The sequence below is a fragment of the Capra hircus genome, chromosome 7, assembly GCF_001704415.2.
Source record: "Capra hircus breed San Clemente chromosome 7, ASM170441v1, whole genome shotgun sequence".
NCBI lineage: Eukaryota > Metazoa > Chordata > Mammalia > Artiodactyla > Bovidae > Capra > Capra hircus.
Window position 1 is genome coordinate 102,384,062 of NC_030814.1, and position 27,973 is coordinate 102,412,034.

General features: G+C 48.7%; 1 protein-coding gene across 1 annotated transcript; it reads left to right on the forward strand.

Moving 5' to 3' along the window:
* TMEM38A (transmembrane protein 38A) lies at positions 525–27,222 on the forward strand. The gene is made up of 6 exons (XM_013965020.2): positions 525–729; positions 19,807–19,963; positions 20,187–20,371; positions 22,830–22,917; positions 24,744–24,861; positions 25,628–27,222. The coding sequence occupies exons 1-6, from the start codon at positions 606–608 to the stop codon at positions 25,853–25,855; spliced, it is 900 nt and encodes a 299-aa protein (XP_013820474.1). The 5' UTR covers positions 525–605; the 3' UTR covers positions 25,856–27,222.

A 27,973-nucleotide genomic window follows, 5' to 3' on the forward strand; every position in this document is an offset into this window, starting at 1 on the left:
CCACTGAGCGGTTCCCTCGGAGGACGTGATTCCTCGCGGAGGACAGAAGTTATGGCTTAGAGCTGGGATCATGACGGATCGATAGAGGACTAGGGATCTGACCGAAAAGACCCTATGGGGCACGGGAGTATGGGGTTCACAAGTGATCCGGTCCCACGGGGGGATGGAGGTCTCGAATCAAGGGCTCCACAGAGGACGTGGGTCCTAACCGAGCCCCACAGGAGTAGGGTCCTGAATGATCCGTCCTGCCTGAGTGGGCTCCTTGAGGAACGGATATCTCCCCCCTCCAAGGATAGATTCCGTGTCCAACTCACACTCCACAGCGACCCCGCACCCGGCATCATCCACCCACCCCACTCCCCCCGGGCTGGGCTGAATCGGGTCATGATGGCTCGAGAGACAGAGTGTGGGATGCTGGACCGACCGAGCTCCGTGGGACAGGACGGTCCCACGACCCGCCCGGAGGCCAGCGGTCGCTCCTCCTCTCCCGCGGGGGCCGGGTTGGGGCGGCGCCTGGCGGGCGGGGGCGGGTCCAGCGGCGGGGGCGCAGTTGCCAGCGACGGGACGCACTGGGCTGGGGGCTGGGGTGGGACCCGGTGGGCGCCATGGAGCTGCTCTCGGCGCTGAGCCTGGGCGAGCTTGCGCTCAGCTTCTCGCGGGTGCCCCTCTTCCCTGTTTTCGACCTTAGCTACTTCATCGTCTCCATCCTCTACCTCAAGTATGAGCCAGGTGAGCCAGCGCCGGGGTGCTGAAGAGGGCTGGCATTACGGGGCGGGAGACGGCAGGAAACCCAGGGGTCTGGAGGAGGGGAAAGGCCTGGATCGTGAGGAAGCAGTCCCACGGGTCGGTTCGGGGACGCCGGCAGGTTCTGGTATCGTGGGGGCAGGCAGAAGGGACAGATGTGAGCGAAGGCAAGGAGAGAAGCCCCTGGGATTGTGGGGCTGGGGGAGGGGAAGCAGATGCAGGAGAGGAACGTGATTGTTCAGAGGAGTGGGGAACAGGTGCTGGGGAGGATGCGGGGAGAGAGAAGGTCAGGGATCCTGGCAGGAGAGGGTCTCATGAACTTGGGCGAGGGGCTAGGTCGTGGTGAGGGCGCAGGCGGGGGTCGGCTCTGCTGGCCAGGTCACAAGTCCTGGCTGCCTGCAGCCCTGACCTCTCTCCTTGCCCTTGGCGCCGGAGCCAAAGCCGCAGCTGAGTGTCTATATAAGGGCCGGCAGTGCTGGGGGCTGTGATCAGGTTCAGAGAAAGTGACACCGATGTCGCTTCCCTGCTGTGGCTCTGGGGCAACCTCTTCTCCCTTTGCTTGGGCCGAGGCTGTGCCGGATCTTGGAGCCCAGCGGGAATTCTTCCAGCTCTGGCCCGGATCCTGTCCACTTACTGAGCTGGACCGGCTGTAGGGCAGGGTAATTTGGGGTCAGCCTCCTCCCACCAGCTCCAGACCCTTTTGGAGAATCGCTGGGGGAAGACCCAGAGTCTTGGATTTTTTTTTTTTTTTCAGTAACGGTAAATGGCCTCCTTAGAATGCAGCCTATTTTTATACAAGGCTTAGGGAGTGTTTCTTATTCATCTCCTCCTATTTTAATAACTCTAGCACAACAGCAAACTAAAGGGACAATAGAATTTTAGATTTAGAAAAAAGACCAATCACCTGAAACTTTGTGATCTTTTCTCCCACTTAGATGTAAATTACCCCTGTATCCTCTCAGAAATAGCTTTTCTTTTCTTTTTTTTTAAGATGATAAAGATAGGTGCTAGTGTACATTAAAGAGAAAAATCAAATTGAAAAGCCTAAAGAAAAAAGAGATAATTACAGTCGATGTTGTGGCTGCCTTCCAGACCTCACTTCTCTGCATTTATACCCCTGTCGTTATGGGCGTAAATGCACAGTCTTATGCAAATAGGATCATACTCTGCCTGCGGAGTGTTTCTGTTCTATTTTAGCTTGTCCACATGCCAGAGCCTATTTCTTTATGAGCGCTTTTGGAAAGCAGTTACTTTGCAAAGCAAAATAAGCTTTGTGTTGTCTTAGCCGGAACACAGGGCTGTATTTCCTGTCTGCAGATGAATTTCTGGTGGCTCATACCAGGTCTCTTGGGCAAGTACAGAACCTAGCACACATTGGGGGATCTAAAATTGTGTAGGGCAGGAGCCCGGTAGTGATGTAGGACACAAGTGTCTGGAAGGAAAGCAGTCTCTGGGCTGGCTGGGAGCATGCAGTAGGGATTGAGACATTCCTGCTGGAGTCACAAAATAAATCTTCTGGACTTGAAGTGCTGGAGCCTGAAGGTTCTTGAAGGTTGAAAGGGTGCCTTAGAGGCTCCTGGGGGCCCTCCTTCCCCTATCTCATCTCTACTCCAGGCCAACTGAATCAGAAAGTCTGGGATAGAGACCTGGCATGCTCCTGTTTCAAGCTCTCCTCCCCTAGGGATGCTGAGGAAATAGAGGCCAAACTAATTTACATATGCAATGAATCTGTGGTCCCATAGCTGGTAGATGACAGCCTTGGGATTCCAACCCAGGTCTGCTGGACCCCAAAAATGACTACAATTTTTCTGGAGGACTTGCCTACCCTTAGAAAAGGGAGGCATTGGGCTTAGCTGTTAGCCCTCCAGTTTGGTGTCCTTGCTAAGCCTCTGTAAAGGTTTCTTCGCAGTCTGAGTGCTGTTTGCAGGGCCAGCTAGAGAATGCATGGGCCCCTAGGAATTTTGTGAACCCGAGAGCCAATCTGTTAAGGAATAATCTTCAAACTGGAAGCCAGTTCTGCCTTTAGCAGTGAGTAAACACCAGGCAGGTTGTTTTGCTTACATGAGCATCAGTTTGCTCATCTGTGAAATGGGCTCATTGGTACAATAATCTGGATCCCCTTACCTGGCTCTTATGAAGATCTGTAGAGAATTTGGTCAGTGGTCAGGTCTAAGGCACTTGTGAGAGGTAGTAGAATGATTTGTAAGGCATGAGGCAATGTGTTTCCTGGGCTGCAGGCATTTTCTGGGTCAGACTTCCATGAGAATCCTGAATGAGGATGAAGCACAACGTGTGGTCCTCAGGTGAACAGCATCTGTGACCCCTGGGTTAAGAAAAGCAGAATGCCAAGCTCCCCACTCAGACCTACTGAAACAGACTCTGCATTTGAACAGGATCCCTGCAAGCTTACTAACATTTGAGAAATGATGGACTGAAAGAACCTGGAGCTCAATAGGGCAGGGAGGGCCGAATCTGAGTCACCTCTAAGACTCCTAGCTCTAGGCCAGAAGAGAGGAGGAAGTTGTGGGTGCTGGCTGCATGACTGAAGGGATGAGGGAATGACTGAATAACAGTCAGTGGCTACTTTAAGACCTGATCCACGCAAAGAGCCTTCCAGACTAGTGGTTCTCAAGTGTGACCACACATTAGAGTCACCTGGAGAGCTTTGAAGATTCTCATTGTGCAGGGAGTACCCCTCCATCATGAAAATCAGACTTGCAGCGGATGGTACCAGCATCAATATTTTAAGTTCCAGTTTTCTGCACCAGTGTTTCCCAACCTCAACACTAGTGACAGTTAGAGCCAGATCATCCTCTGTGGTGGGGGCCATCCTGTGAGTTTCAGGATGTTTCACAGCATCCCTAGCTTGACCCACTAGAAGCCAGCAGCATACCCCAATTGTGACAACCAAAAACGTCCCCAGATATTGCCAGTGTCCCTTTAGAGGGGCACAGTTACCTCCAGTTAAGAATCGTAAATCTAGACTGAGTCTTAAACTCCCGTGCTTCCAAGGGCCTGGCAGGTCACATATAGAAAGCAGAAAGACAGCCAGGTGAGGACAGTCCCCAGGTGAGATCCAGCCACGTGCATCGCCATCTGATTGGGGCTGGAACTAGCAGAACTAATTTTCCAAGGGAAGCTAGAAATATGATTTGCAGCTTCCTTTGCAACCATGTTTATATGTTAGCTGTTTGAATATCTTCATTCTTTTTTTTTTTTTTAATTCATAGACAATTTTTTTAGAGCAGTTTCAGATCCACAACAAAAAAATGAAAGTAGTTTTCCATATAGGCTGACTACCTCCTCCACACACAGCCATGCCTCCCATTAAGGTTCTGCACCAGAGGGGAGCATTTGTTATAGCTGATGAACAAGCATTATTGTCAGCATCATTATTGCCCTCTTAGCATCATTGTAGTGCATTATCAACATCATTATCAACTGGTCTGTAGTTGACATAAGGGTTCCTTTGTGTTGTACATTTTATGGATTTTGACAAACATATAGTGACATTTGTGCATCATTATGGGGCCTCCCTGCTGGCTCAGTGGTAAAGAATCTGCCTGCCAATGCAGGAGAAGTGGGCTCGATGCCTGGGTCAGGCAGATCCCCTGAGAAGGAAATAGCCACCCACTCCATTTTCTTGCCTGGAAAATCCCATGGACAGAGGAGCCTGGCAGGCCACAGTTCATGGAGTTGGAAAGAGTCAGACAATACTTTCTGTGACTAAAACAACAACATCCATCATTGTAGTATTGCACAGAAATGCCTCACTAACCTAAAAATGCCACAAGCTCGCCTATTCATCTCTCCTGCCTCTTCTCCCCAAATCCCTGACAGCCCCTGCTCTTTTTACTGTCTCTATACGTCTGCCTTTCCCAGAATGTCACAAAGTTGCAGTTATACACTATGTAGCCTTTTCAGACTGGCTTCTTTCACTTAGCAATATGCATTTAAAGCTCCTCTGTGTCTTTCTGTGGCTTGATAGCCCATTTCTTTTTAGTGCTGAATACTCCATGGCATGACTGTTCCACGGTTTAATTATTCACCTATTGAAGGACATCTTCGTTGCAGTTTGAGCATTTAAAAATTAGTGGGAGGAGCTCAAGAGAACCACAAGTGAGGAAGAAAGCTGAGCACAAATGCTTGGGGGAGGGAGACTTGTCTTAGAGAAACTCTGTGAGCACACCTCCCATGTTTGGATCTCACACTAAATAGCACAGAATGGTAGCAGTGCTAAGAGTGCCCTGTGGGGACGCCCTTGGTGATCCAGTGGTTAAGACTCCTTGCTACCAATGCAGGTGGCCTGGATTCAATCCCTGGTCCAGGAACTAGATCCTGCATGCTGCAACTAAGACCTGGTACAGCAAAAAAAAAAAAAGTACACCGGGGAATCTTCTAGCACTTCCCAGCCATCCACAGACAGGACACTAACGCCCAGAGAGGGAATGTGTGGAGCCCATCACAGATCAGAAACAGGGTCAGAATCAGTGCTTCTTCCTTAGGCAGATCTGATTTTTATCATCAGTCCATCCACTAAAGTCTCCACCCACAGGTGCTTTCCATTTCAGCCCAGTTCCAGAAATAACCTTCACATAATTGCTAAGCACTAAGCTTAATTTCTTTTCATCTTTCACAAATGAAATGAATAATAGCCCTTTGAAATGAGTAATAGCCCTGGGTGACCACCTCACCCAGGTTTGCCCAAGACAGGCATCCAAAACCCCAGAAACCCCTCAGCCCAAGCAAACAGCGACAGTTGGTTGCTCTAGACGGCATCCCCATTCTACAGATGACTATATCGAGGCCCAGATGGGGAGTGAGCCGCCAGAGCTCACCCATTGAGAGGGGAGTGCTTTGGTGGCAGACCTGGAATTGAAACCCACATTTTTCTGCTTCCTGGTGCTGCTCTAAGACCCAGCAAAAGGAATTAGAATGAAGCATGGCAAAGGGAAAGAGCCAGGGGGACAGTTTCTCCACCACTGCCTTGCTGTGGATCCTCAGGGCAGACTGTCCCCACCAGCCCCAGTCTTCTCCTGTGGTAATGGGGAGACTCATCCTGTCTTTCTAGGGTTTCTAGGAGAGTAGTGAAACTGATAAAAAGCTCACAGACTTAGAAAACAAAATTGTGATTGCCCAAGCAGAAAGGGGAAGTATAAAATAGGGGTATGGGGGTAACAGATACCCATTGCTGTGGTTTAGTCACTAAGTCACGTCTGACTCTTTTGTGACCCTTTGGACTGTAGGCCTTCATGCTCCTCTGTTCATGAGATTTCCTAGGCAAGAATACTGGAATGGATTGCCATTTCCTTCTCGAGGTGATCTTGCCCACCCAGGGATCGAACCCGTGTCTCTTGCATCTCCTGCACTGGCGGGCAGATTCTTTACTACTGAGTCTCCAGGGAAGCCACAGATACATATTGCTGTATATAAAATAGATAAACAACAAAGGTTTGCTGTATAGCACAGGGAACTATATTCAATATCTAATAATAATCTATAATGGAAAAGAATCTGAAAAAAGTATGTATTTATGTATATATAGCTGAATCACTTTGCTATTTTTCTGAAATTAACATGATATTGTAAATCAAGATACTACAGTTCAATTTTATTACTTTTTTGGCCACACTACATGGCTCGTAAGATCTTAGTTCCCTGATCTAGGCCCTTGGTAGCGAAAGCACAGGATCCTAACCACTGGACTGCCAAGGGAATGCCCTTCAATTTTTTTAAAAAAGCATAATGATGATAATAAACAGCATTGAATCATCAGCATAACTCAGTGAAGGGAATGCTCTCATTCTCCCTTTGACAAAAGAGGAAACAGGCTGGAGGTGAGAGGGGGTGGTGGTGGTCATTTGCCCAAATCCACTGGAGAGTGAGCCGCAGAGCCAAACCCCAGACGTGTGACTTTCTACCAGGCTTCCCCCATAGTGAGGAGCCTACGGAGTTCCTGCAAACCCAAGCTCCCCACACCCCCACCCCACCTTATCGTCCCAGCAGGCAAAGGAAAGATCCTGGAAAGAATTCAACCCCTGGGGGTTATTTTTAGTTGCAGAGGTATCCATTTCTGCTAAGCATGGGGGCCTCACCTGACCCAGCCCCTATAGGACCCACCAGCTGCTCCCAAGGATTAAATCTCAGCTGGCAGCTTTTAAATAGATGCCCGGAGGAGAGAAGAGGGCACTGGGCTTCATAATGGAGGAGCTTAGTAGGTGCAGAGAGGATGTACTTTGGGCTTGTGACTTCAGGGTGAGATGGAGGAGGGAAAATTTGATTCCAACCCCTGATAGGAGTTAGGCAAAGAAGGGATTAGGGTTCCCACCTGACAGAAGGAAAGAGCTGGGGGAAAAAAAAGATGGTTTGTCCAAGAACATGTGGTTAGTCAATGAGGGTGTAAAGAGAAAGGGAAGCGTGTTGCTGATTTAATCTGAAACGACTTTTATGAGGCAGGTTTCTGATTATAGTATGTATTAATATGTGCCAGAAAATGGATAAACAGCTTGTGATCTGTTCCTATGATGGGATACAGTACAGCAGTGGAAATGAGTATTCCCCTTGAAAATGCTGAGCTCAGTGAAAGAAGCCAGATGGAAAGGGCCATATTATATGAGCCCACCTGTGTGGAATGTGGACTTCCCTGGTGGCTCAGAGGGTAAAGCGGAATGTGGGCCTTCCCCGGTGGCTCAGCGGTAAAGAATCCACCTGCAGTGCAGGAGACTCGAGTTCGATCCCTGGGTTGGGAAAACCCCCAGGAGAAGGGAATGACAGTCCACTCCAGTATTCTTGCCTGGAGAATCCCATGGACAAGGAGTCTGGCGGGCTGCAGTCCGTGGGGGTGCAAAGAGCTGGACACGGCTGAAGCAACAGGGCGTGCACGCGTATGGAACGTACAAGCTCAAGAACCATCTTCATCGCTTGAAAAGCGAACTCCGGTCCCTGTGAGCAGTCGTTCCCCACCCCGCTCCTCAGCCGCTGCCAACCAGTAATCTGCGCTCTGTCTCGATGGCTTTTCCTTTTCCGGACGCCTCACGCCAGTGGGGCCGCACAGCGAGTGCCCTGTTGAGCCCGGCCTCTTCCACGTGGCGTGTTTTCAGGATCCGCCCCTGTTGTAGCTCCTGTGAGTGCTTCAGTTCTTTCTAAGGCTGAGTAGTATTTTCCGTCGTGAGGATGGACCACGTTTAGTTTGCTCGGTCATCTGTTGATGGACATTTGGGTGGTTTTCGCCTTTTGGCAATTGTGAATAGCGCTTCTGTGAACACGACCTTTTGAGAGTCTTCTAGAACCTATTGGTGGGTTGCTGTGCATAAAACCGCGTGGTGCCCCACGCTAGGCTGTGAGACCTCCTGTTCCTGGGTCCCCGTTCACAACCATTGGGGAGGGGGCAGGCCGTGGGGGCCCCCCAGGGGGCTTGGTGTGGTAAGGCAGGAGAGCACCCCAAGTCCTTCTTGCTTATCAACTTTTAGGTGGACCCTTGTGGTTTTTTTTTCTAGTTTTGATGATGAAATATTTCAAACATACAGAATATGTATGACACAGATACCCCTGTGTTCACTACACATTTACCAGATGTGAACATAGATTTGCTTCAGATTTTTTTGTTTTTTGTTTTTTTTTAAATAGTGACAGAGCCAGTCCCCTCCCTTCCCCTCTTTCCCTCTCCAGATAAATTGTTGTCGTTCAGTCGCTAAGTCGACTCTTTGTGACCCCATGGATTGCAGCAAGCCAGGCTTCCCTGTCCTTCACCATCTCCCGGAGTTTCCCCAAATTCTTGTCCATTCAGTCAGTGATGCTATCCAACCATCTCATCCTCTGTCACCTGCTTCTCCTCTTGCCTTCAGTCTTTTCCAGCATCAGGGTCTTTTCCAGTGAGTCAGCTGTTCGCTTCAGGTGGCCAGAGGATTGGAGCTTCAGCTTCAGCATCAGTCCTTCCGATGAATATTCAGAGTTGATTTCCTTTAGGATTCAGTGGTTTGATCTTGCTGTCCAAGGGACTCTGAGGAGTCTTCTAGATATGATCACTGCCCTAAAATCAGCCTATATTATTCCCATGCCTGTATGTATACCTTCACCAATGTGCATATGTCTATGAACTGCGCGGAGCAGCTTGTGTTGTTTTACATATATATTATACCTAGAATATACATAAACATATCATTTTGCAACCTAACTTTTTTATTCAGCAGCAGCCTTATGGGATTTGTCAGTATTGAGGCATCTAGAGCAGGGATTCTCAGCCAGATCTGTCCTCTGGGGATGTTTGGCAATATCTGGAAACATTTTTGGTTGGCACAACCAGGGTGAGGTGGTGGTTTAGTCCCCACCACACTAGAAGTGTCTGACTCTTTGCGACCCTATAGATTATAGCCCGCCAGGCTCCTCCGTCCATGGGATTTCCCAGGCAGGGATACTGGAGTGAGTTTCCATCTCTTTCTTCAGACTGGGGGTGGGCTATCAGCATCCAGTGAGATGAGGCCCGGGATGCTCCTTGAATCCCGCAGTGCACAGGATGGGCCCCACCACAGCAGAGAGTGATCCAGCCTCACACGCCAGCAACGCTGAGGCTGCAGAGCTCAGGTCTGGATCTAGTGTGTTGCTGCTGTTTGTTTTGGCCGCGTCACACGGCTTGCAGGATCTTAGTTTCCCAGCGTGGGATTGGAGTCCTAACCCCTGGACCACCAGGGAATTCCCTAACTCTGGTTCATTTGTGTTTTTAAGATTTATTGATTTGTCTATTTTTGGCTGCACTGAATCTTTGTTGCTGCAGGCAAGCTCACCAGCTGCAGTGAGCAGGGAGGCTACCCTCCGTTGAGGTGCTGGGCTTCTCACTGTGGGGGCTTCACTTGTAGCAGGACCCAGGCTCGAGGTGTGCGGGGTCCGTAGCTGTGGCACACAGGCTTGGCATGTGGAAGCTTCTCAGACTGGGGATTGAACCCTTGCCCCCTGCATTGGCGGGTGAATTCTTAACAACTGGACCACCAGGGAAGCTCCTAGTCCACTAAACATAACTACTCTGCCATATTCCATTTTGTGTGACCCTGTGTTCACTCACTCAGTCGTGTCTGACTCTTTGCTGCCCCATGGACTGTAGCCCGCTCGGCTCCTCTGTCCATGGGATCTGCCAGGCAAGAATACTGGAGTGGGTTGCCATTTCCGACTCCGGGGAGGGGGGCTCTTCCTGACCCAGGGATCAAGCCCACGTCTCTGGGGTCTCCTGCACGGGCAGGTGGATTCTTTGCCTCTAGCACCACCCGGGAAGCCCTTGGGGTGACTTGCCCCTCACCAAGAATCAGCAGACTCTGCTTTTCCCCTGCTGTCAGTGTGGCGGTGAAATGCGCCCCGACCCCGTGTCTCTTGGTTCACGTGCTTGAGCTTCTCTCTTGGGCAAATAGTGAGGAATGGAATTGCTGGGGCCAAGTGACTCACAGGTGACTCATTTCCTCAGTGTTGCCAAATTGCCTCTCAGCTGGTTCTGCCTATTGATCCTCCCAACTGTGTACGTACAAGGGAAACTCGGGCTCTTTTCCTCTGGAGGAGAGGCCGATATTCCTCCTCCCCAGCCTTCTCTCTGAGGTTGACTGATCTGAAAAGAAGGCAGCTCCTTCTATAGAGCAGAGTGAATTTCGTGTCTCTTTCCCCAACATGAGCTTAGAGCACTAGACAGAGGACCTGGGAAAGAGGTTTGGATGCTGGCAGTGTATTGTTCCGGTTGTGCGGGTGTGTTTGTTTCATTGTTTCTAAGATGTTTTTGATGTGGACCAATTTTTAAGTCTTTATTGAACTTGTTACAATATTGCTTCTGTGTTTTATGCTTTGGTTTTTTGGCTGAGAGGCATGTGGGATCTTAGATCCTGACCAGGGATCGAACCCACAACCCCTGCGTTGGAAGGAGAAGTCTTACCCACTGGACCCCCAGGGAAGTTCCCTGAACACTGTATCTTGTGCCGAGTGTCCCCTTGCTCTCAGCTTCCCTCTCTCCCCTTCTGACCTTCTCCCATGTGCTCCCTTTGCCTGGATCATCTTCTCACTTCCACCCCTCATCCTCTAGGAAATCCTTGCTCATTGTTCAGATCTCAGCTTAAGCACTGCTACCTAAATGAAGTGTGACCTCCTCAGTTAAGACAGTTGCTGAATTAAACCCTTCAAAGCACCATGTGCCTCTCCCTTATGAGTTTTGACCTCCCTTTGTGGGATTATTTAACCATTTTGCCTCCCGATCAGACTACGGACCCCATAAAGGTAACCCCTGAACCAACTGTTGCTCATGGCTGCCTCTCTAGTGCCTAGCAAGAGCCTGGCACATGGTCAGAACTCATAAATCCTCACTGAAGCCTGGCTGATATTCAGACAGCCACTCAGGATCTGTTGCCTCGTCTGTCACGTGCTATGTTAGTTTCCTAGGGCTGCCGCAATGAATGACCACAAACTAGAGGGCTTGAAACGACCGACATTTATGCTTTCCATGTTCTGAAGTCTCGAGTCCAAAGTCAAGGTGTCTGGCTCCTAGAAGCTTCAGGAGAGGAACCATTCATGCTCCTCTTGTGGTTTCTGGTGTCTTCCAGCCATCCTTGGCATGCTTTGGCTTGTACTCACATCACACATCACTCCAATCTTTGCCTCTGACCTCATATGGCTTTTTAAAAAATTATTTTATTATTCTTATTGTATTTATTTTTTTGGTCATGTGGCATGTAGGATGTTGGTTTCCCGACCAAGGATCAAACCTGCACCCCGTGCATTGGAAGCATGGAGTTTTAACTGCTAGACCATCAGGGAATCCCCCTCATCTGGCTTTTTGTATAAATTTCCTTTGGCTGCCATAATGAAGAACCACAAACCGGGTGGCTTACAACAGAAATGTATTGTCTAGCAATTCTGGAAGCTGGAAATCCAAAATCAGGGTGTCAGCAGGGTCATCCTCTCGCTGATGGTTCTAGGAAGGAAGCTTAGGCAAAGCTTCCGGAGGTGGCTAGCGTCCTTGAAGTTCCATGACTTCCAGCTGCATCACTGCGATCTCTGCCTCCTTGTTTATACAGCCTTCCCCACTGTGATCCATCTCCTCTTATCAGGAACACCAGACACTGTATTGAGACCAACATAATCATTTCACCTTAAATTAATTACATCTGCAAAGACTGTATTTCCAAATAAGGCCCCATTCACAGACACCAGGGGTTAGGACTTACCTCTTTGTGATTTGTGGAAACATATCTCTTTGTGGGTTTAACTCACGACACCTTCTTATCTGTGTCTGTGGCTCCTTTTCTGCCTTTTTCTAGAATACTCATTGGATTCAGGACAAACCCAGATGCTCCAGTATGATCTCATCTTGAGATCCTTACCTTAATCGCATCTGCAAAGACCCCATTTCAAATGAGATCACTTTCTGAGGTTCTGATGGACATGAACTTGAGCGGGGAGGGGAGTACTGTTCCCTCCTGTAACTCACTGTAGGTAGGGATATCAATCCCTATGTTATCTGGGGTGGAAAGCCTGGGGTCTGAGGCTGAAGCCTTGAGGATGCTATGAAGGTATGTATTTGCCTAGGATACAGCAGTAACTAAATTAAAACAAGGAACTCAGTAAGTAAAGAGAGCAGGGGAGGTTGTTATAATGTAACTAAAAGTGCCCAACATAATTGCAATTCTTAAGAGTGTTCAGTGCACATTTGCTAGAATGTAAGCTCTAGGTGGACAGGAGTTCTTTCACTCACAATTATTATTAGCTACCATGTATCAGGACAGTGCCCAGCATGGAGGAAGGGAGGAGGCTGGGATGGAGGGTTCAGCAGCAGATAAGATGGATAAGGTCCTTGTACTCACCGAAGGATTAAGATCAAGTCAACTTGTTGGGGTGCTTCCCAGGTGGCAGTGGTAAAGAACCTGCCTGCCAACGCAGGAGATGTAAGAGATACGAGTTCAATCCCTGGGTTGGGAAGAATCCCTGGAGGAGGGCACAGCAACCCACTCCAGTATTCTTCTCTGTAGAATTCTATGAACAAAGGAACCTGGTGGGCTGCAGTCTGTAGAGTTGCACAAAGTTGAATATGATTGAGTAACTTAGCGCACATGCATGCAACGTGTTGAGTGTATCAATAGCCTATAGTTACTTATATCAATAGCTTCACACTTAGTTCACTTCAGTTCAGTCGCTCAGTCGTGTCCGACTCTTTGTGACCCCATGAATCGCAGCACGCCAGGCCTCCTGTCCATCACCAACTCCTGGAGTTCACTCAAACTCAAGTCCATCGAGTCCGTGATGCCATCCAGCCATCTCATCCTCTGTCGTCTCCTTATCCTCCTGCCCTCAATCCCTCCCAGCATCAGAGTCTTTTCCAGTGAGTCAGCTCTTTGCATGAGGTGGCCAAGTACTGGAGTTTCAGCTTTAGCATCATTCCCTCCAAAGAAATCCCAGGGCTGATCTCCTTCAGAATGGGCTGGTTGGATCTCCTTGTAGTCCAAGGGACTCTCAAGAGTCTTCTCCAACACCACAGTTCAAAAGCATCAATTCTTCGGTGCTCAGCCTTCTTCACAGTCCAACTCTCACATCCATACATGACCACAGGAAAAACCATAGCCTTGACTAGACGGACCTTAGTTGGCAAAGTAATGTCTCTGCTTTTGAATATGCTGTCTAGGTTGGTCATGACTTTCCTTCCAAGGAGTAAGCGTCTTTTAATTTCATGGCTGCAGTCACCATCTGCAGTGATTTGGGTACATGGCCTAAAGAGGTCAAGCTTTCAGATTTGACCATTTTAAATTTTCATATGTTTTTATCTCTTTGGCTGCATGGGGTCTTCACTATAGCATGCAGGCTTCTCTAGTGGCAGCACACGGGCTTCTCTCTAGTTGTGACCTGCAGGCCCAGTAGTCACAACACACAGGCTTAATTACTTCAAGGCATGTGGGATCTTAGTTCCCTGACCAGGGACTGAACCCTCATCTGGAAGACAGATTCGTAACCACTGGACCACCAGGGAAGTCCTAGATTTGACAATTTAGAGACAAAAGTCATCCAATCTCTAGATATAAAGAGAAGCTTTCCCTTCAAAATCCCCAGAGCTGGACTGATTATATCTTTTGATTAGTCTCTTGATTAACAGATCATATATTGTAACCTTGTTATCTCGCATCCACATTGAGTGGCGTGTTCATTGGATTTAAGTAAACTATTTGAAGAGAGCTACTGGGGAATACTACTCAGCTGTAAAAAAGAATGAAATCATGCCATTTTCAGCAATATGGATGGACCTAGAGCATCCCACTCCAGTACTCTTGCTGGGAAAGTCCCATGGATGGAGGAGCTTGGTGGGCTGCAGTCCATGGGGTCACTGAGGGTTGGATACAACTGAGCGACTTCACTTTCCCTTTTTGCTTTCATGCATTGGAGAAGGAAATGGCAACCCACTCCAATGTTCTTGCCTGGAGAATCTCAGGGAAGGGGGGAGCCTGGTGGGCTGCCGTCCTTGTCTATGGGGTCACATAGAGTCAGACACGACTGAAGTGACTTAGCAGCAGAGATTATCATGCTAAGTGAAGTAAGTCAGAATGAAAAAGACAAATAGCATGTGATATCACTTATACATGGAATCTAAAATATGACACGGATAAAGTTAGCTACAAAACAGAAAAGACACCCATAGAGAGCAGACTTGTGGTTGCTGGGGTGGTGGGGGAGGGAAAGAATGGGAATTGGGGATAAACAGATGCAAACTGTAGGAGATGAATATCTCTCTATATATAATGGATAACTAACAAGGTCCTCCCATATAGCACAGGCAACTATATTCAGTATCCTATGACAAACCATAATGGGAAAGGGTATGAAAAGGAATGGGTACGTATGCATAGCTGAATCACTTTGTTGTACAGCAGGAATGAACACAACCTTATAAATCAACTATACTTCAATAAATTTTAAAATAAAGTTTACAAGATAAATAATTAAGACAGTCATTGGTACCACCTCCGGCTGTGAGAGCTAAGTAACTGTGTCTTACAACTTCATTCTAAATTCATTCTCTGGAAAATGAAGCTAGTGGGGGAGGGAAGGAATCAAGAAGACACCAGAAGACACCTGAGTTCCAAGTTGGGGAGGTGACTGGAAGATTATGACAATAACTGTATAAAGATAGAACTGAACTATTTCAAAAGATCTGCAAGACTTTCAGTGGGTAGTACGAAGTGTGCAGTTTGACTAATACTCTTCAGTCTTGTACCTCTAGTGGTTTCGTAAACGTGGTTTTAAAGAACTAGACCCCCACACCTTCATTTTAATTTGGGATCTTAAAATAGCTTTTATCTTGAAAAAGTTCAAGACTCATAAGTAATTTATTATTTATTGTGCCTATGCCACACAGCTTGCAGGCTCTTAGTTCCCTTATCAGGGACTGCACGCTCCACAGTGAAAGCACCAAGTCTGACCGCTATGCTGTGCTGTGCTAAGTCGCTTCAGCTGTGTCTGACTCTTTACGACCCTATGGACTGTAGCCCACCAGGCTCCTCTGTCCATGGGATTCTCCAGGAAGGTGGGTTCTTTACCACTAGCGCCACCTGGGAAGCTCCCCTAACTGCTGTACCACCAGGGAATTTCCAGAAGTTGCAAAAATGAAGCAAAGAGTTTCCAGCTTCCCCAGCTTCATCCAATGATAACATCTTACCTAATGATAGCTCATTATGGGGAGAAAAAAAAAAAAAAAGCTGAAAATTGGGACTTCCCAGTAGTCCAGTGGTTAAGAATCTGTCTTCCTATGCAGAGCATGCAGGTTCAATCCCAGGTCAGGGAACTAAGGTCCTACATGACACAGGGCAATTAAGGCTGTGCCCCACAGCTAACCCCACTGGCTAACCACAGTGAAAGATCCTGTGTACACAGCTATGATCAGACACAACCAAATACATATTAAAAAAATAAAAAAACTGGAGATTGACACCAGTATTATACCATTAACACCTACTATAGACTTTATTCAGGTGTTTTTCCTTGCACTTTAAAAAAATATAGTCCTTTGAAATTTTATCACATGTGTAGATTTGAGTAACCACCACCACAGTCAGGGTATAGAATGGTTCTGACATCCCATGAAAACTCCCTTGTGAAAAAAAAGTGAGAGTCGCTTAGTTGTGTCTCCAGGCCAGAATACTGCAACCCAGGGATCAAACCCAGGTCTGCCGCGTTGCATGCAGATTCTTTACCAGCTGAGCCACAAGGGAAGTCCAAAAATACTGCAGTGGGTAGCCTATCCCTTTTTCAGCAGATCTTCCTGACCCAGGAATCAAACCAGGGTCTCCTGCACTGCAGGCAGATTCTCTACCAACTGAGCTATCAGGGACTCCCCCTATAATTGGATCTCCTTTAGAAGCCTAACCCCTGGTAACCACTGATCTGCTCTCTGCCACTCATCACTATGGTTTTATCCCATGGAGAATGTTATATAAATGGAATTATACAGTACATAACCTGAGATTGGCAGTTTTCACTAAGCATTATACTCTTGAGATCTGCTCGGATAGTTTTTGCATCCCTGGTTCATTCCTGTTTCATTATTGGATAATATTCCATGGTACAGATATACCAGGGTTTGTTTATCCATTCACCCATTGAAGCCATTTACGTTGTTTACAAATAAAAACTGCTATGAACATTTGCATGCATGACTATGTGAATACCAGATTCTCCTTTTCAAACAAAACCTTATGCCGAAGTCTGAGATGAAGCAGTAAATGACATTGTGCTCCATTTCAACTCCAGCATACCCACTTGATTTCACCTTTCCTCCTGCAAACCCTCGCGGTTCCCAGGAACACAGTTTGAAAACCATTGTTCTTGGGAGCCCAACCTCTCAGCCTTGGCTGGAAGGTTTGGGGTTATCCCGGCTGCAGGATGTCAGGACATGGACCAGCTCATTCCCCTATCTCTGTGCGCTCTACTATGTTGCACAGAGGAATCACTCAAGAGCGTTAAAAAATCCACAAGCCCAGCCACACCCCAGACCCACCAACCGAGACACTTGGCTGGGGCAGAGGGATCAGGTGTTTGTAAAGTCCCCAGGTAATCCTGATGTACAGTCAAGGTGGAAACTAATGCACTAAGCCATCTTCCTTAGGGGTGGGGTCCCTATTTCTATTTGGTAAGTAAGTCCATTGTTTCACATTTTCTTTCTTGGGTTGAATGCTGCTAAGTCACTTCAGTCATGTCCGACTCTGTGTGACCCCATAGACGGCAACCCACCAGGCTCCCCCGTCCCTGGGATTCTCCAGGCAAGAACACTGGAGTGCGTTGCCATTTCCTTCTCCAGTGCATGAAAGTGAAAAGTGAAAGTGAAGTCACTCAGTCGTGTCCAACCCTCAGCGACTCCATGGACTGCAGCCTTTCAGGCTCCTCTGCCCATGAGATTTTCCAAGCAAGCGTACTGGAGTGGGGTGCCACTGCCTTCTCCACCCCTCCATCCCTAAGCAACCACTAAGCTCCTTTCTCTTATTTGATGTGAAAAAATTGCATAAAGTACCAACAGAGTGGAGTCCACAGGGTAGTAGAAGTCCTGAGGAGTGACTGGCTCAGTAGAGCAAGGAAGCCTTCCTGGAAGAAGTGGCATCTGTGCTTGGCCAGTTTTGCTTTGTGTCTTTGTTCCTTCTGTGATGCTAATAGGGTTGCTCTCTCTCCCTCCTCACTCTGTCAGTATAATTCTATATTCAAGGACTCCCTTATGCAGCTCTGCTCATTGCTCTTTCTGTACCCTTCCACACACTTGGGCATGCCTGCACTGTCCGTCTTGGTACCAGTATCTGGTGACTTCCCTCTGCCCTGATGGCACTCTACCAATAAGATGAGACTTGGAAGCAAGACTTCAGATTCTCCTTTCAAATTTCTTCTGTACCTTCCTATCTGGGGCCAGTCAAAGCCAATCAACATTCTCCATAAGAGCACAACTCAACAACAGAGGGACAACCCAGTTTTTTAAAAAATGCACAAAGGACTTGAATAGACATTTCTGCAAAGAAGATATTGTAATGACCAATAAGGATCTTCCCTACTGGTCCAGTGGCTGAGACTCCATGCTCCCAATCCAGTGGTCTGGATTCAATTCCTGGTAAGGGAGCTAGATACACATGCTGCAACTAAGACCCAGTGCAGCCAAATAAATAAGTGAAAATATTTAAAACAATGTGGTGCAGAGAAGAAAAAAAAAAAAGACCAATAAGTATTTGAAAAAAGAACTCAGTATCACTAGTCATTAGGGAAATGCCAATCAAAACCACAATGGGATACCACCTCACACCCATCAAGATAGCTATTCCTCAAAAACAAAACAGTAAGTGTTACCCAGGAGGTGGAGAAGTTGGAACCCTTGTGCATTGCTGGTGGGAATGTAAAATGGGGTGCCTGCTGTGGAAAATAGTGCGAAAGTTTCTCAAAAAGTTAAAAATGGAATTAATCTTTGATCCAGCAAATCCACATCTGGAATTATGCCCCAAAGAATTGAAGCAGGAACTCACAGATATTCGTACGCTCTTGTTCTTAGCTGCCATATTGATAACAGCTAAAGGATGTAAGCAACCCAAATGTCCACCGACAGATGAATGGATATGCAGAATGTGGTAGACACATTCGAGGAAATATTATTCATTCTTAAACAGGAAGAAAACTCTGACACATCCCATGACATGGATGACCCTTGAGGATTTTATGCAAAATGAAAGGACCCAGTCACCAAAGCGGCAGATGCTGTATGATTCCACTCGCTTGAGGTCTCTAGAGTAGTCAAGTTCACAGAGATGGAAAGAAGAGTGGTGGGGGTCAGGGGCCAGAATGAAGGGGGAATGGGGAGTTAATGTGTGATGGGCCAGAGTTTCAGTTTTGCCAGGTGAAAAAGCTATCAATATGAATGATGGGGATGGTTGTGCAATAACATAGATGTGCTTAACGCTACTGAACCGTACCCTTAAAATGGGTAAAGTGACACAGTTTATGTATATTTTACCACACCCACTTTTTTTTTCTTTAAAATAAGGAAAGACCAAAGGTACAGGTGTAGGCTTACGGGGATCTTGGCATCCGCCCAAGGCTGCATCAGACGTTCTCAGCTGCGCGTTGCCCTCTTCAAGCTTTAGTTTCCTCATAATTCCCTGGTGGCCCAGTGGTTAAGACTCCGCGCTTCCGCTGCAGGGGCCACGGGTTCAACCCCTGGTCAGGGAACTAAGACCTCATGAGCCGGGAGGCATGGCCAAGCGACACAAAACAAGCTTCAGTCTCCTTGGGCAGGACAATAACAGTGATCACTTGGCTGCAGCCACCAATGAGGATTTAATGAGTCCTTCCTACAAACACGGAAACCCAGTGTCTGAGAGGGCTTCCCTGATAGCTCAGTGGTAAAGAATCTGCCTGCGATGCAGGAGACCCGGGTTTGATCCCTGGGTCAGAAAGATCCCTCATTGAAGAAAATGGCAGCCCCGTCCAGTATTCTTGACTGGAAAATCCCGTGGACAGAGGAGCCTGATGGGCTACAGTTTGTGGGATCACACGAGTCGGACACAACTTAATGAGTAAACCACCACCATCACCAGCTCTGACCCAGGAATGCTGGCTAAATATGAAAGAGAAAGTGAAGGTAGCTCAGTCGTGTCCGACTCTTTGCGACCCCGTGGACTTTACAGTCCATGGAATTCTCCAGGCCGGAATACTGGAGTGGGTAGCCTTTCCCTTCTCCAGGGGATCTTCCCAACCCAAGGATCAAACCCGGGTCTCCCGCATTGTAGGTGGATTCTTTACCAACTGAGCTATCAGGAACACCTGCTAAATATGATTTGTTTTAATTATCATCAGATAATCTTTAATTATTATCGAGAGCCCCGACCTGGTTCTGCCTTCTCTCTGTGTGATCTCAGACACGTGTACAGTCTCTCTGAGCCTTGGTTCTTCCTCTGTAAATGGACGAACTGCAAGGCTTTGGGCGGACACTCTGAGAAGGCGGCTGAATTAGGACCGGCTGGTCAGAGGGCATGATGGTGAAGCATTCCCTCAGCACCCTGGTGATGGTGGGGACACCCCCGTGCCCCTCAGGAGCAGTTGAGCTGTCCCGGCACCACCCCATGGCGTCCTGGCTGTGTGCCATGCTGCATTGCTTTGGGAGTTACATCCTGGCTGATCTGCTCCTTGGGGAGCCCGTGATCGACTACTTCAGCAACAACTCCAGCATCCTGCTGGCCTCAGCGGTCTGGTGAGCGTCACGGGTCACGGGATGTGGGAGAGCAGAGCAGGCGGGCAGGGCGATCCCACCACCCGGGAGGTGGGAGGAATTAGGACCCGCCAGCCAAACCTCCACAATCAGCCCTGACTCACCACCCTCTCCGCCCAGCTGTCCTGAGTCTGGACACAACCTCGTCTCCGGGGGGCCCCCAGGGTCTATCTCCCCCCTGATGCTTGGCGTTCTCTCCCCAAAGGTACTTGATTTTCTTCTGCCCCCTGGACCTCTTTTACAAGTGTGTCTGCTTCCTGCCAGTGAAACTCATCTTTGTGGCCATGAAGGAGGTGGTGAGAGTTCGCAAGATCGCCGTGGGCATCCATCACGCCCATCACCACTACCACCACGGGTGGTTCGTCATGATCGCCACCGGCTGGGTCAAAGGTAAACAGGACCATAACCAGAGCAAAGGGAAGTCAGCCCGCTGAGAGCCCCTTCTCAGTGGCCGTTATCAGCCGTCTTAGCCTGTCCTGTAAGGGAGCTAAGACCCCGTATGTCTTGGGACCAGAAAACCGGAACTTAAACAATAGAAGCAGTATTGTAACAAATTCAGCAGAGATTTTCTTTTAAAAAAGTAAATAGGACAATGAAACCATGATCGCTAATGCCTCTGGAGAAGGCTTTCTCAGCTGCGGCCCTGCTCACATGGGGGGCTGGACCCTTCTATGTGTGGAGGCCGTCCTGTGCATTGTAGGGTGTTGAGCACGTCCCTGGCCTCCACCCACTGGATGCCTGTAGCACCTACCACCAGTGCAACAACCAGAAATGTCTCCAGATTTTGTCAAGTGCCTCATAGAGAGGAAATCATACCCCTGTTAAGCTTTGTGGACTGTGGCCCTTTTGTCAGCCCCGTAAAGCCTACAGGCCTTTTTATATTTTCCTAAGTGCATAACATAACATGTATAGGAGAATAAAGGAAACCTATTATTTTAAAGTAGTTATAAAGTGTTTTAAAATAGGCTTTAGTGGTTTTAGGCCTATTTGTTATTGCTGTTTGTTATTTAGTCACTCAGTCATGTCTGACCCTTTTTTAATCCCGTGGACCATAACCCACCAGGCTCCTCTGTCCATGGGATTCCCCAGGCAAGAATCCTGGAGTAGGTTGCTGTTTCCTTCTCCAGGGGATCCTCCCAATCGAAGGATCAAACTTGTGTCTCCTGCATTGGCTGGTGGATTCTTTACCACTGAGCCACGTGGGAAGCCCTTTATGCATATTTACTATTGATTAAATAGCAGACCTTCCACTGGCTTCTAATAAGTCTCATGTTCTTGAAGCAGCGTTGAGCACAAATAGTATTTGAAACCATCTGCAACAATGAGAATGTGAAAAGAAAAAAAATCCGTGAGTTCTGTTGATGACAGTCGTAGACTCGCAAATCCTGCCAAGGTAGTTGCCTCCCTTCATGATAAAAGGAAAGGCTGTGTTTCAGTGAAGGACGTGGAAATGAAAATGTAATTCTGTTTCCTCTCTGGGTTCATAGACTCTAGGTTACGATCCCCAATCCAGGGTAAGTTTTGAGTTGGGCTTACTGTGCATCTTACTTGACCTTCTTTAGCAGAAAGTTAGCATCATCCCTTTCTGCTGAGGAGGGGAATAAAATGACTTGCCCAAGGTCATGTGGCTGTGGGGGCACAGATGGGGTTTGACACCTGGTCCTCTGAACTCAACATTCACATTCAAAACTATTTTGAAGTCCCCCCTTTCCCCCTCCTCTATCTATGCTAAGAGGCAGACCAAGATAGACATTTTGACCAAAACAAAAAGTTGCTAAAATTACATAGGGACAGTTTATAATGGTGGGTCAACCCACTAGGACGATATAACCATTTTAAACATATATGCACCTAAAAACAGAGCACCAAAACACGTAAAGCAAAAACCAAGGAAAGTTAAAGGAGAAACAGACAATTCAGCAGTGATGGTTGCAGCAGTGGGCCAGGGAGTGATGAGGAGGCAGGCAGAGAAGGCTTGAGCAGGTGCTGAACACCACTAAGCTCTGCATTCCCATTTCCTGCCAACCAAGGTGGGCACTCCCAAATGCCTGGGAGTGCCCGCCAGCGAGCCAGTGTCCTACAGCACCTTTGACGCCAGGGCTGGATCACGCTGTGGCGGGGGCTGTCCTGCATGTTACAGGGTGTTGAGCAGCATCTCTGGCTTCAACCCACTAGCTGCCAGTAGCAGCTCCCTCCCCAGTGGTGAAATAAAATATTGCCAAAAGACTCTTTGGGGCAAAGACACCCCAGAAGCAAACTCCTGGTCCAGTGGTACATATTGGGCACCCCAGTTGGCACAACCACTCCTTCAGTGAGTGTCTAAGCCTCTTTAGCCAATACATTTGGAGTAAATGGGAAGATTCTTCTAGAAATTCAACCAAAAATCTTGATATGGGTCTCCTTATTGTCTCTCTAGGAAGCCTGTTCTAAAGAGAAAAGTCCCCAAGGGTATAACATGCCTTCCAGAGGGCAAATGGCTCAAGAAAGGTTGAAAGCTCAGAAACCCAAGGCGGGAGAGAGGCTGGGGGTGGGGAGCCCTCTGGAAGCCTCTTGGACAGTTCAAGGTCCTGGATTGAAAACATCAGGGCAGACAATCCAGATCTGATCAAGACATATCTTGCAGGTGGGATATGACCCCCCCCCCCTTACTCCATGCTGGTTTTGCTCTGAATATGCCTTGTGATCCTTGGGAAGGCTGTCCCTTCTTGGCCTTAGTTTCCTCACCTGCAACACCTTAGGCTCAATATTCCTCTGGAGAAGACTCCAGAAACTTCTTGCTTGGGAATTCAGCCAAGAAGAAAGGGAAGCTGGGGGTGGCAGGCTTGTTCAGAAGTACCCTATCCCATAGGCTCTGGTGTCACCCTCATGTCCAACCTTGAGCAGCTGCTCCGAGGGGTCTGGAAGCCAGAAGCCAACGAGATTCTGCACATGTCCTTGTGAGTATCCCATCCTCCCAACTCCCTGGGCCCGACCCTGGGTTGGATACTCTGGTAACTTAGAAGCCTTGGTCCCCTGATTCTCCTTCCAGAAGCTTCCAGAGGACATGGCTGGGGAACCTCAGAGGCAGAGCCTTGACACTACTGAGGGGGTAGGCAGAGCTTCAGGGAGATAAGACACTCCTTCATCTCCCATGAAATGGGGTTTGAAGATTGAGGAGGAGTTTTCTGGCAAAGAAGGAGACTCTGGACAGAGGCTAGTGCTTCTGCCAACTATCAAGTCAAAAAACATTCTGTCTGGTTCTTCAGGGCCAGGGTACAGATTTTGGATGGGAAATGAGGGTGTGGTGGGGGGTGTGGCTGGGGTTAGGTGGAGAACAAAGGGTAAGACCAGGTGGTCATATACAGTACTCAACCCATGACCCACATGAGGCATTAAGTCTAATACGTTTTTAAAAGACCTGAAAGGATCAGGCTAGTTAAATTTTCTTCCATAAAGCTGTTGTCATTAAAATACGACAATATTAAAAGACTCACTCGTGTGCCAATGATGCTTTTGAACTGTGGTGCTGGAGAACACTCTTGAGAATCCCTTGGACTTCAGGGAGATCAAACCAGTCCTAAATCGGAAAGGAAATCAACCCTGAATATTCACTGGAAGGACTGAGGCTGAAGCTGAAGCTCCATACTTTGGCCACCTGATGTGAAGAGCTGACTCATTGGAAAGACCCTGATGCTGGGAAAGATTGAAGGCAGGAGGAGAAGGGGATGACAGAGGACGAGATGGTTGGATGGCATCACTGACTCAATGGCCATAAGTTTGAGCAGACTCCGGGAGACAGTGAAGCACAGAGGAGCCTGGCGTGCTGCAGCAGTCCATGGGATTGCAAAGAGTTGGACACAATTTAGCAACTGAACATCAACAACATAAGCCAGTGAAAACTACCTCCCATGTCATAGGTTGCAAAACATGATATTATCTCATTTTATCCTCATGAGAGATGTGTCCACACACTCAGCTCACGGGCAAGTCAAAATATCGGAAGCCTATTCTTCAAAGAAGAAAAGGAAAATCAATAAAAATTGTGTGTTAAAATCTCACATTCCAGGGGATGCATTGTTCAGGAGTCCCCAAGGCCACTCTCAGGTGTGATGATTTGCTAGGAAGAGGCATAGAACTTGGCCAAGCTGTTATACTTAGGGTTATAGTTTATTAGAGTCAAAGGGAACAGATTAAAACTGGCAAAGGCAAAAGGCACAAGGGAGAGACCAGGTGCAAGCTTCCAACTGTCCCCTCTCCAAGGAGCTGTGTGGATAGCACCTGTTGCTCCCAGTATCCACGTGTGACTGTGTGTATTTAAGATTACCAACCAGTAGTGTTCCCTCAGGCCCTGGTGTTCAGGAGTTTTCCTGGAGCTTGGTCACACGGACCTAACTGACACCCTGGATGGCCAACCTCAGTCTCCAGTCCCTCCAGAGGTTCAGCTGATACCATGTGGCCCTAGACCCCACCCTAAATCACATCGTTATCATCTGGTGTGACCCAGAGTCCCCAGGTGAACAGACATTCTGATCAGGCAGAACTTCGTGGGGACCTCTCAGGAGCAGGCCAGAGGAGAGAGCTCTCTTTGCACCGAGTTGGCTCTTTACTGCCCAGGGAGGCACCACCTCGTCCACGTCACATGGGCATCTTCCCACCATGCACCCTGGAGAAGTTGGGGTGGGAGCTGGGCATAGCAGGGGCGGGTGGAGAAGGGGCTCTGGGCCAGAGGAACAAAGCCCTGAGCCATGTAGACCCTCCAGATAACCAGAGCCACCCCATGCAGCCCCACCAAGGCCAGCCTGTACGGAGCCATCCTCTTCACCCTCCAGCAGACCCGCTGGCTCCCGGTGTCCAAAGCCAGCCTCATCTTCATCTTCACCATGTTCATGGTATCGTGTAAGGTAAGTCCTCCTGTCCTGGCTAATGCTGACCCATGCTTCCTGGGCTGAGGATGGGAAACTTAGGCTGATACCCTTGAGGGGGTCTGGGGAAAGGACAGCCCTAAGGTCGAGGTCGGGGGGCGGGGGGAGCTTGTTAGCAGGTTCATGCCTGAGAGCAGGGTATGAGAAGACCAGGGTCCAGCAGGTGGGGGTGAGAGTGAGCAGAACAAGGTCTCCCAGGCAAAGGGTCCCATAAGGCCAAGATGGAAGCAGGAGAGTAGGAGTCGTTTGGAGTATGGGGCCTGTGCCTTGGGCATGGAGAGCGGGCTGGACCAGGAACGGTGCTAGTTGGAGTCACTTCCTACTCAGGAAAGGTCTTTCAGGGCCACACACCATTCCCTGCCCCGTGGAGCTGGGGAACTTCATTGCTGGCTCCCTAGGAGGGGACCACACTGAACAGAGGAAGGGAGTGAGTGACCCCAGACCAAGCATAGCTCCTCTCTGAGCCCAGGTGTGCGCGTGGTGGCGGGGAATATTCCTGGGGAAAAGGCAACCAACTGTTCCGGTGTGGCTGGGATTTTAAGCACCAAAATCTTTGCATCCTGGAAAAGGCAGGATAGTTGATCACCTTCCTGGGGGTGCATGCCGCCAGAAATCTGAGTCTAGGCTCCCTCTGTCCTTGACCGTTTGACCTTCTCTCTCTATCCCCGCCCCCGCCAATCTGCTTCTGCCTCACCCTCCCACTGGCTCTCTCACTGTCTCCTGTCCCTCTGTCATCCCACCTCAGGTGTTCCTGACGGCCACCCACTCCCACAGTTCCCCCTTTGATGTCCTGGAAGCCTACGTCTGCCCTGTGCTGTTTGGGTCAGCCTCGGGGGGCGACCATCACCATAACAACCATGGTGGATCCCAGGGTGGCAGCGGGCCTGGCTCCCCACACTCGCCCCTGCCCGCCAAGTCCAAAGAGGAGCTGAGTGAGGGCTCCAGGAAGAAGAAGACCAAGAAGGCAGATTAGCGGGCAGCCCAGGGGGTCTTCAGGGCACCAGGGAGAGGACCCAGACCCAGGACCTGGGCTCCGTTCTCCCCTCTCCAGGCCTCTGCTTCCCTGTCTGCAAACTGGGGCCATCAGCCCACCCTCCAGGGCTGATGTGGGGGGTTAAATGAGATATGGGGGGGTGAAGGGCATTTGTAGGAATGGGGGGTCCCTTTCTCCTTCTGCCAGGTCCCCATAGAGTTACAGCTTTGGGGGAGTGGTCCACAGGATCCCAGCAATAGCTCCAACCAGAAACCTTGGCAGTTATGTTCTTGGTCTTGTTACTCCCCCTCTAAAATGACACCTTGACTCTGAAAGAATTTCAAGCTATGTTGAGGCTCATCCATTTGATGGGTGTTTACTGTCTGCTATAAGGTAGCTGCTGTGATTTCCACGTCTCTTCCTGTCAACTTCTCCTGGGCATCCCTGGGTAAGCTGCCCCCTGCTCTGAGCTCTGTGTGCCCATCAGTATAGCGACCCCTCACCCCATTCTGTATACAAGGGCTACTGTGAGGCTGGACCTGACAAACCAGCTTTGTAAGCTCAGAAGCACAATGCAGTCAAGAGGTGAGGCCTTGATGGGTGTTCATCGTGCTTAAAAAACAGTTTTGAATTTTAGATCTTTTGTGTTTGTGGCTTGGAGAACCCCACAAGTTACCTGGAACAAAGGAGGCCTTCAGTAGATGTGTCTAGGCCAGACTTAAGAGCGTGGAGGGGTGGGGGAGGCTTGTTCTGATCCTTGGCTTCAGGTTGCCCCCTAAACCAAAGAAATGCAGCTGGCCGGGCAGAGGTTCCAAGATCTGGCTCTAGTCCAGGGGCTTCAAGCCCTCACTGTCGAACTTCAGAAGCTCCATGAGGCCTCCCTCAGTGCTGGCGTCCTTCATTGCCGCTCGCTCAGTCATTCAACAAACACTTGCCTACTATGTGCCAAACCTCGTGCTGCTACTGGGCAGGCTGGGAACTTGATTTGGGGTGAGCAAGGGGGTGGCAGCTGAGCGCCCCTCCTGGCCACCCTCACCTCAGCTTGGGTCACCAGGGTATTTGAGAGAGGTGGGTGGGTTAGGCATGGCCAGTCTCAGGTGGGATTTGGGCCCAGGATTGGCCAGCTTGGGACTGTTCTTTGCATGTGGGTGCTCAGGGCATGCTCAGGGCATCAGCCTGTGGCTGTGACACATAGGCCTTGGGTTGTTGGGGTCCCAGGTTTCTCCTAATTATTGGGAAAGTGCCTTGATCTGGTGATGCCCGGGAGCTTGGTGGGTCCTGAGGCTGTAGGGCCCCCAAATTCCTCCTCTTGCATGTCTATCAAGGCTCAGTGTGAAAGATCAGCAAATAAATTTGTTGTGAAAGAATCCTGATGGCTTCTCTGATTCTTTCTTGCTCTTTTGGCCTCAGGGCACAATGGGAGTGTGTGAACTTAGAAACACATGGAATTTCTAGGAGAATGAACCTCACCATAGCCCTTAGTCACCAGGGGGAGATGGAGGCAGCGGGTGAAGTCTGTAGGGTTTTGGATTAGGTAGACTTAGGTTTAATCCTCACTGTACCATTTGCAGGTCATCGGGCTTCCCCTTCTCTAAGCCTGTTTGCTGCTTGGGAAAAAGAGGATGATGACTATCACTACCCTTCAAAATAGGTTGGATGAGTAATGGGATTAATGGTTGGGATTTGCAGCTAAGAGTCTGTGCAAAACCCAGTTAATGCAAGTCAAGCCACAGACTAGGAAAACATCTTTGAAAATCACCCATCTGATAACAGGAGTGGACCCTGCATATATGAAGAATTCTTAAGCCTCACTAACAAGGAAACCACTCAATTTAAAAATGAGCAAAGGATTTGGGTGGACATTTTGCCATAAAGAACATTCAGGATGGCCTAGAGATAAACACGTGAAAGATGCTCCACATACTTGGCCATCAGGTGAATGGGTGGAAAGATACCACTTCACACCCGCTAGAGGACTGAAATTAAGGAGACCAGCCACACTAAGTGTCAGCAAGAACATGGAGCAACTGGAACTCTCACACATGGCAGGTGGGAATATTAAATGGTACAACTGCTCTGGAAGACCATTTGGCAGTTTCTTAAAAAATAAAGTTAAGA

Excerpts from the sequence above, each read along its gene's own strand:
- TMEM38A (XM_013965020.2), top strand. The coding sequence starts at position 606 with ATGGAGCTGCTCTCGGCGCTGAGCCTGGGCGAGCTTGCGCTCAGCTTC. Across the intron at positions 19,964-20,186 it reads CTGCTGGCCTCAGCGGTCTG|GTACTTGATTTTCTTCTGCC; the intron begins GTGAGCGTCACG and ends CTCTCCCCAAAG. Across the intron at positions 22,918-24,743 it reads GAGATTCTGCACATGTCCTT|CCCCACCAAGGCCAGCCTGT; the intron begins GTGAGTATCCCA and ends CACCCCATGCAG.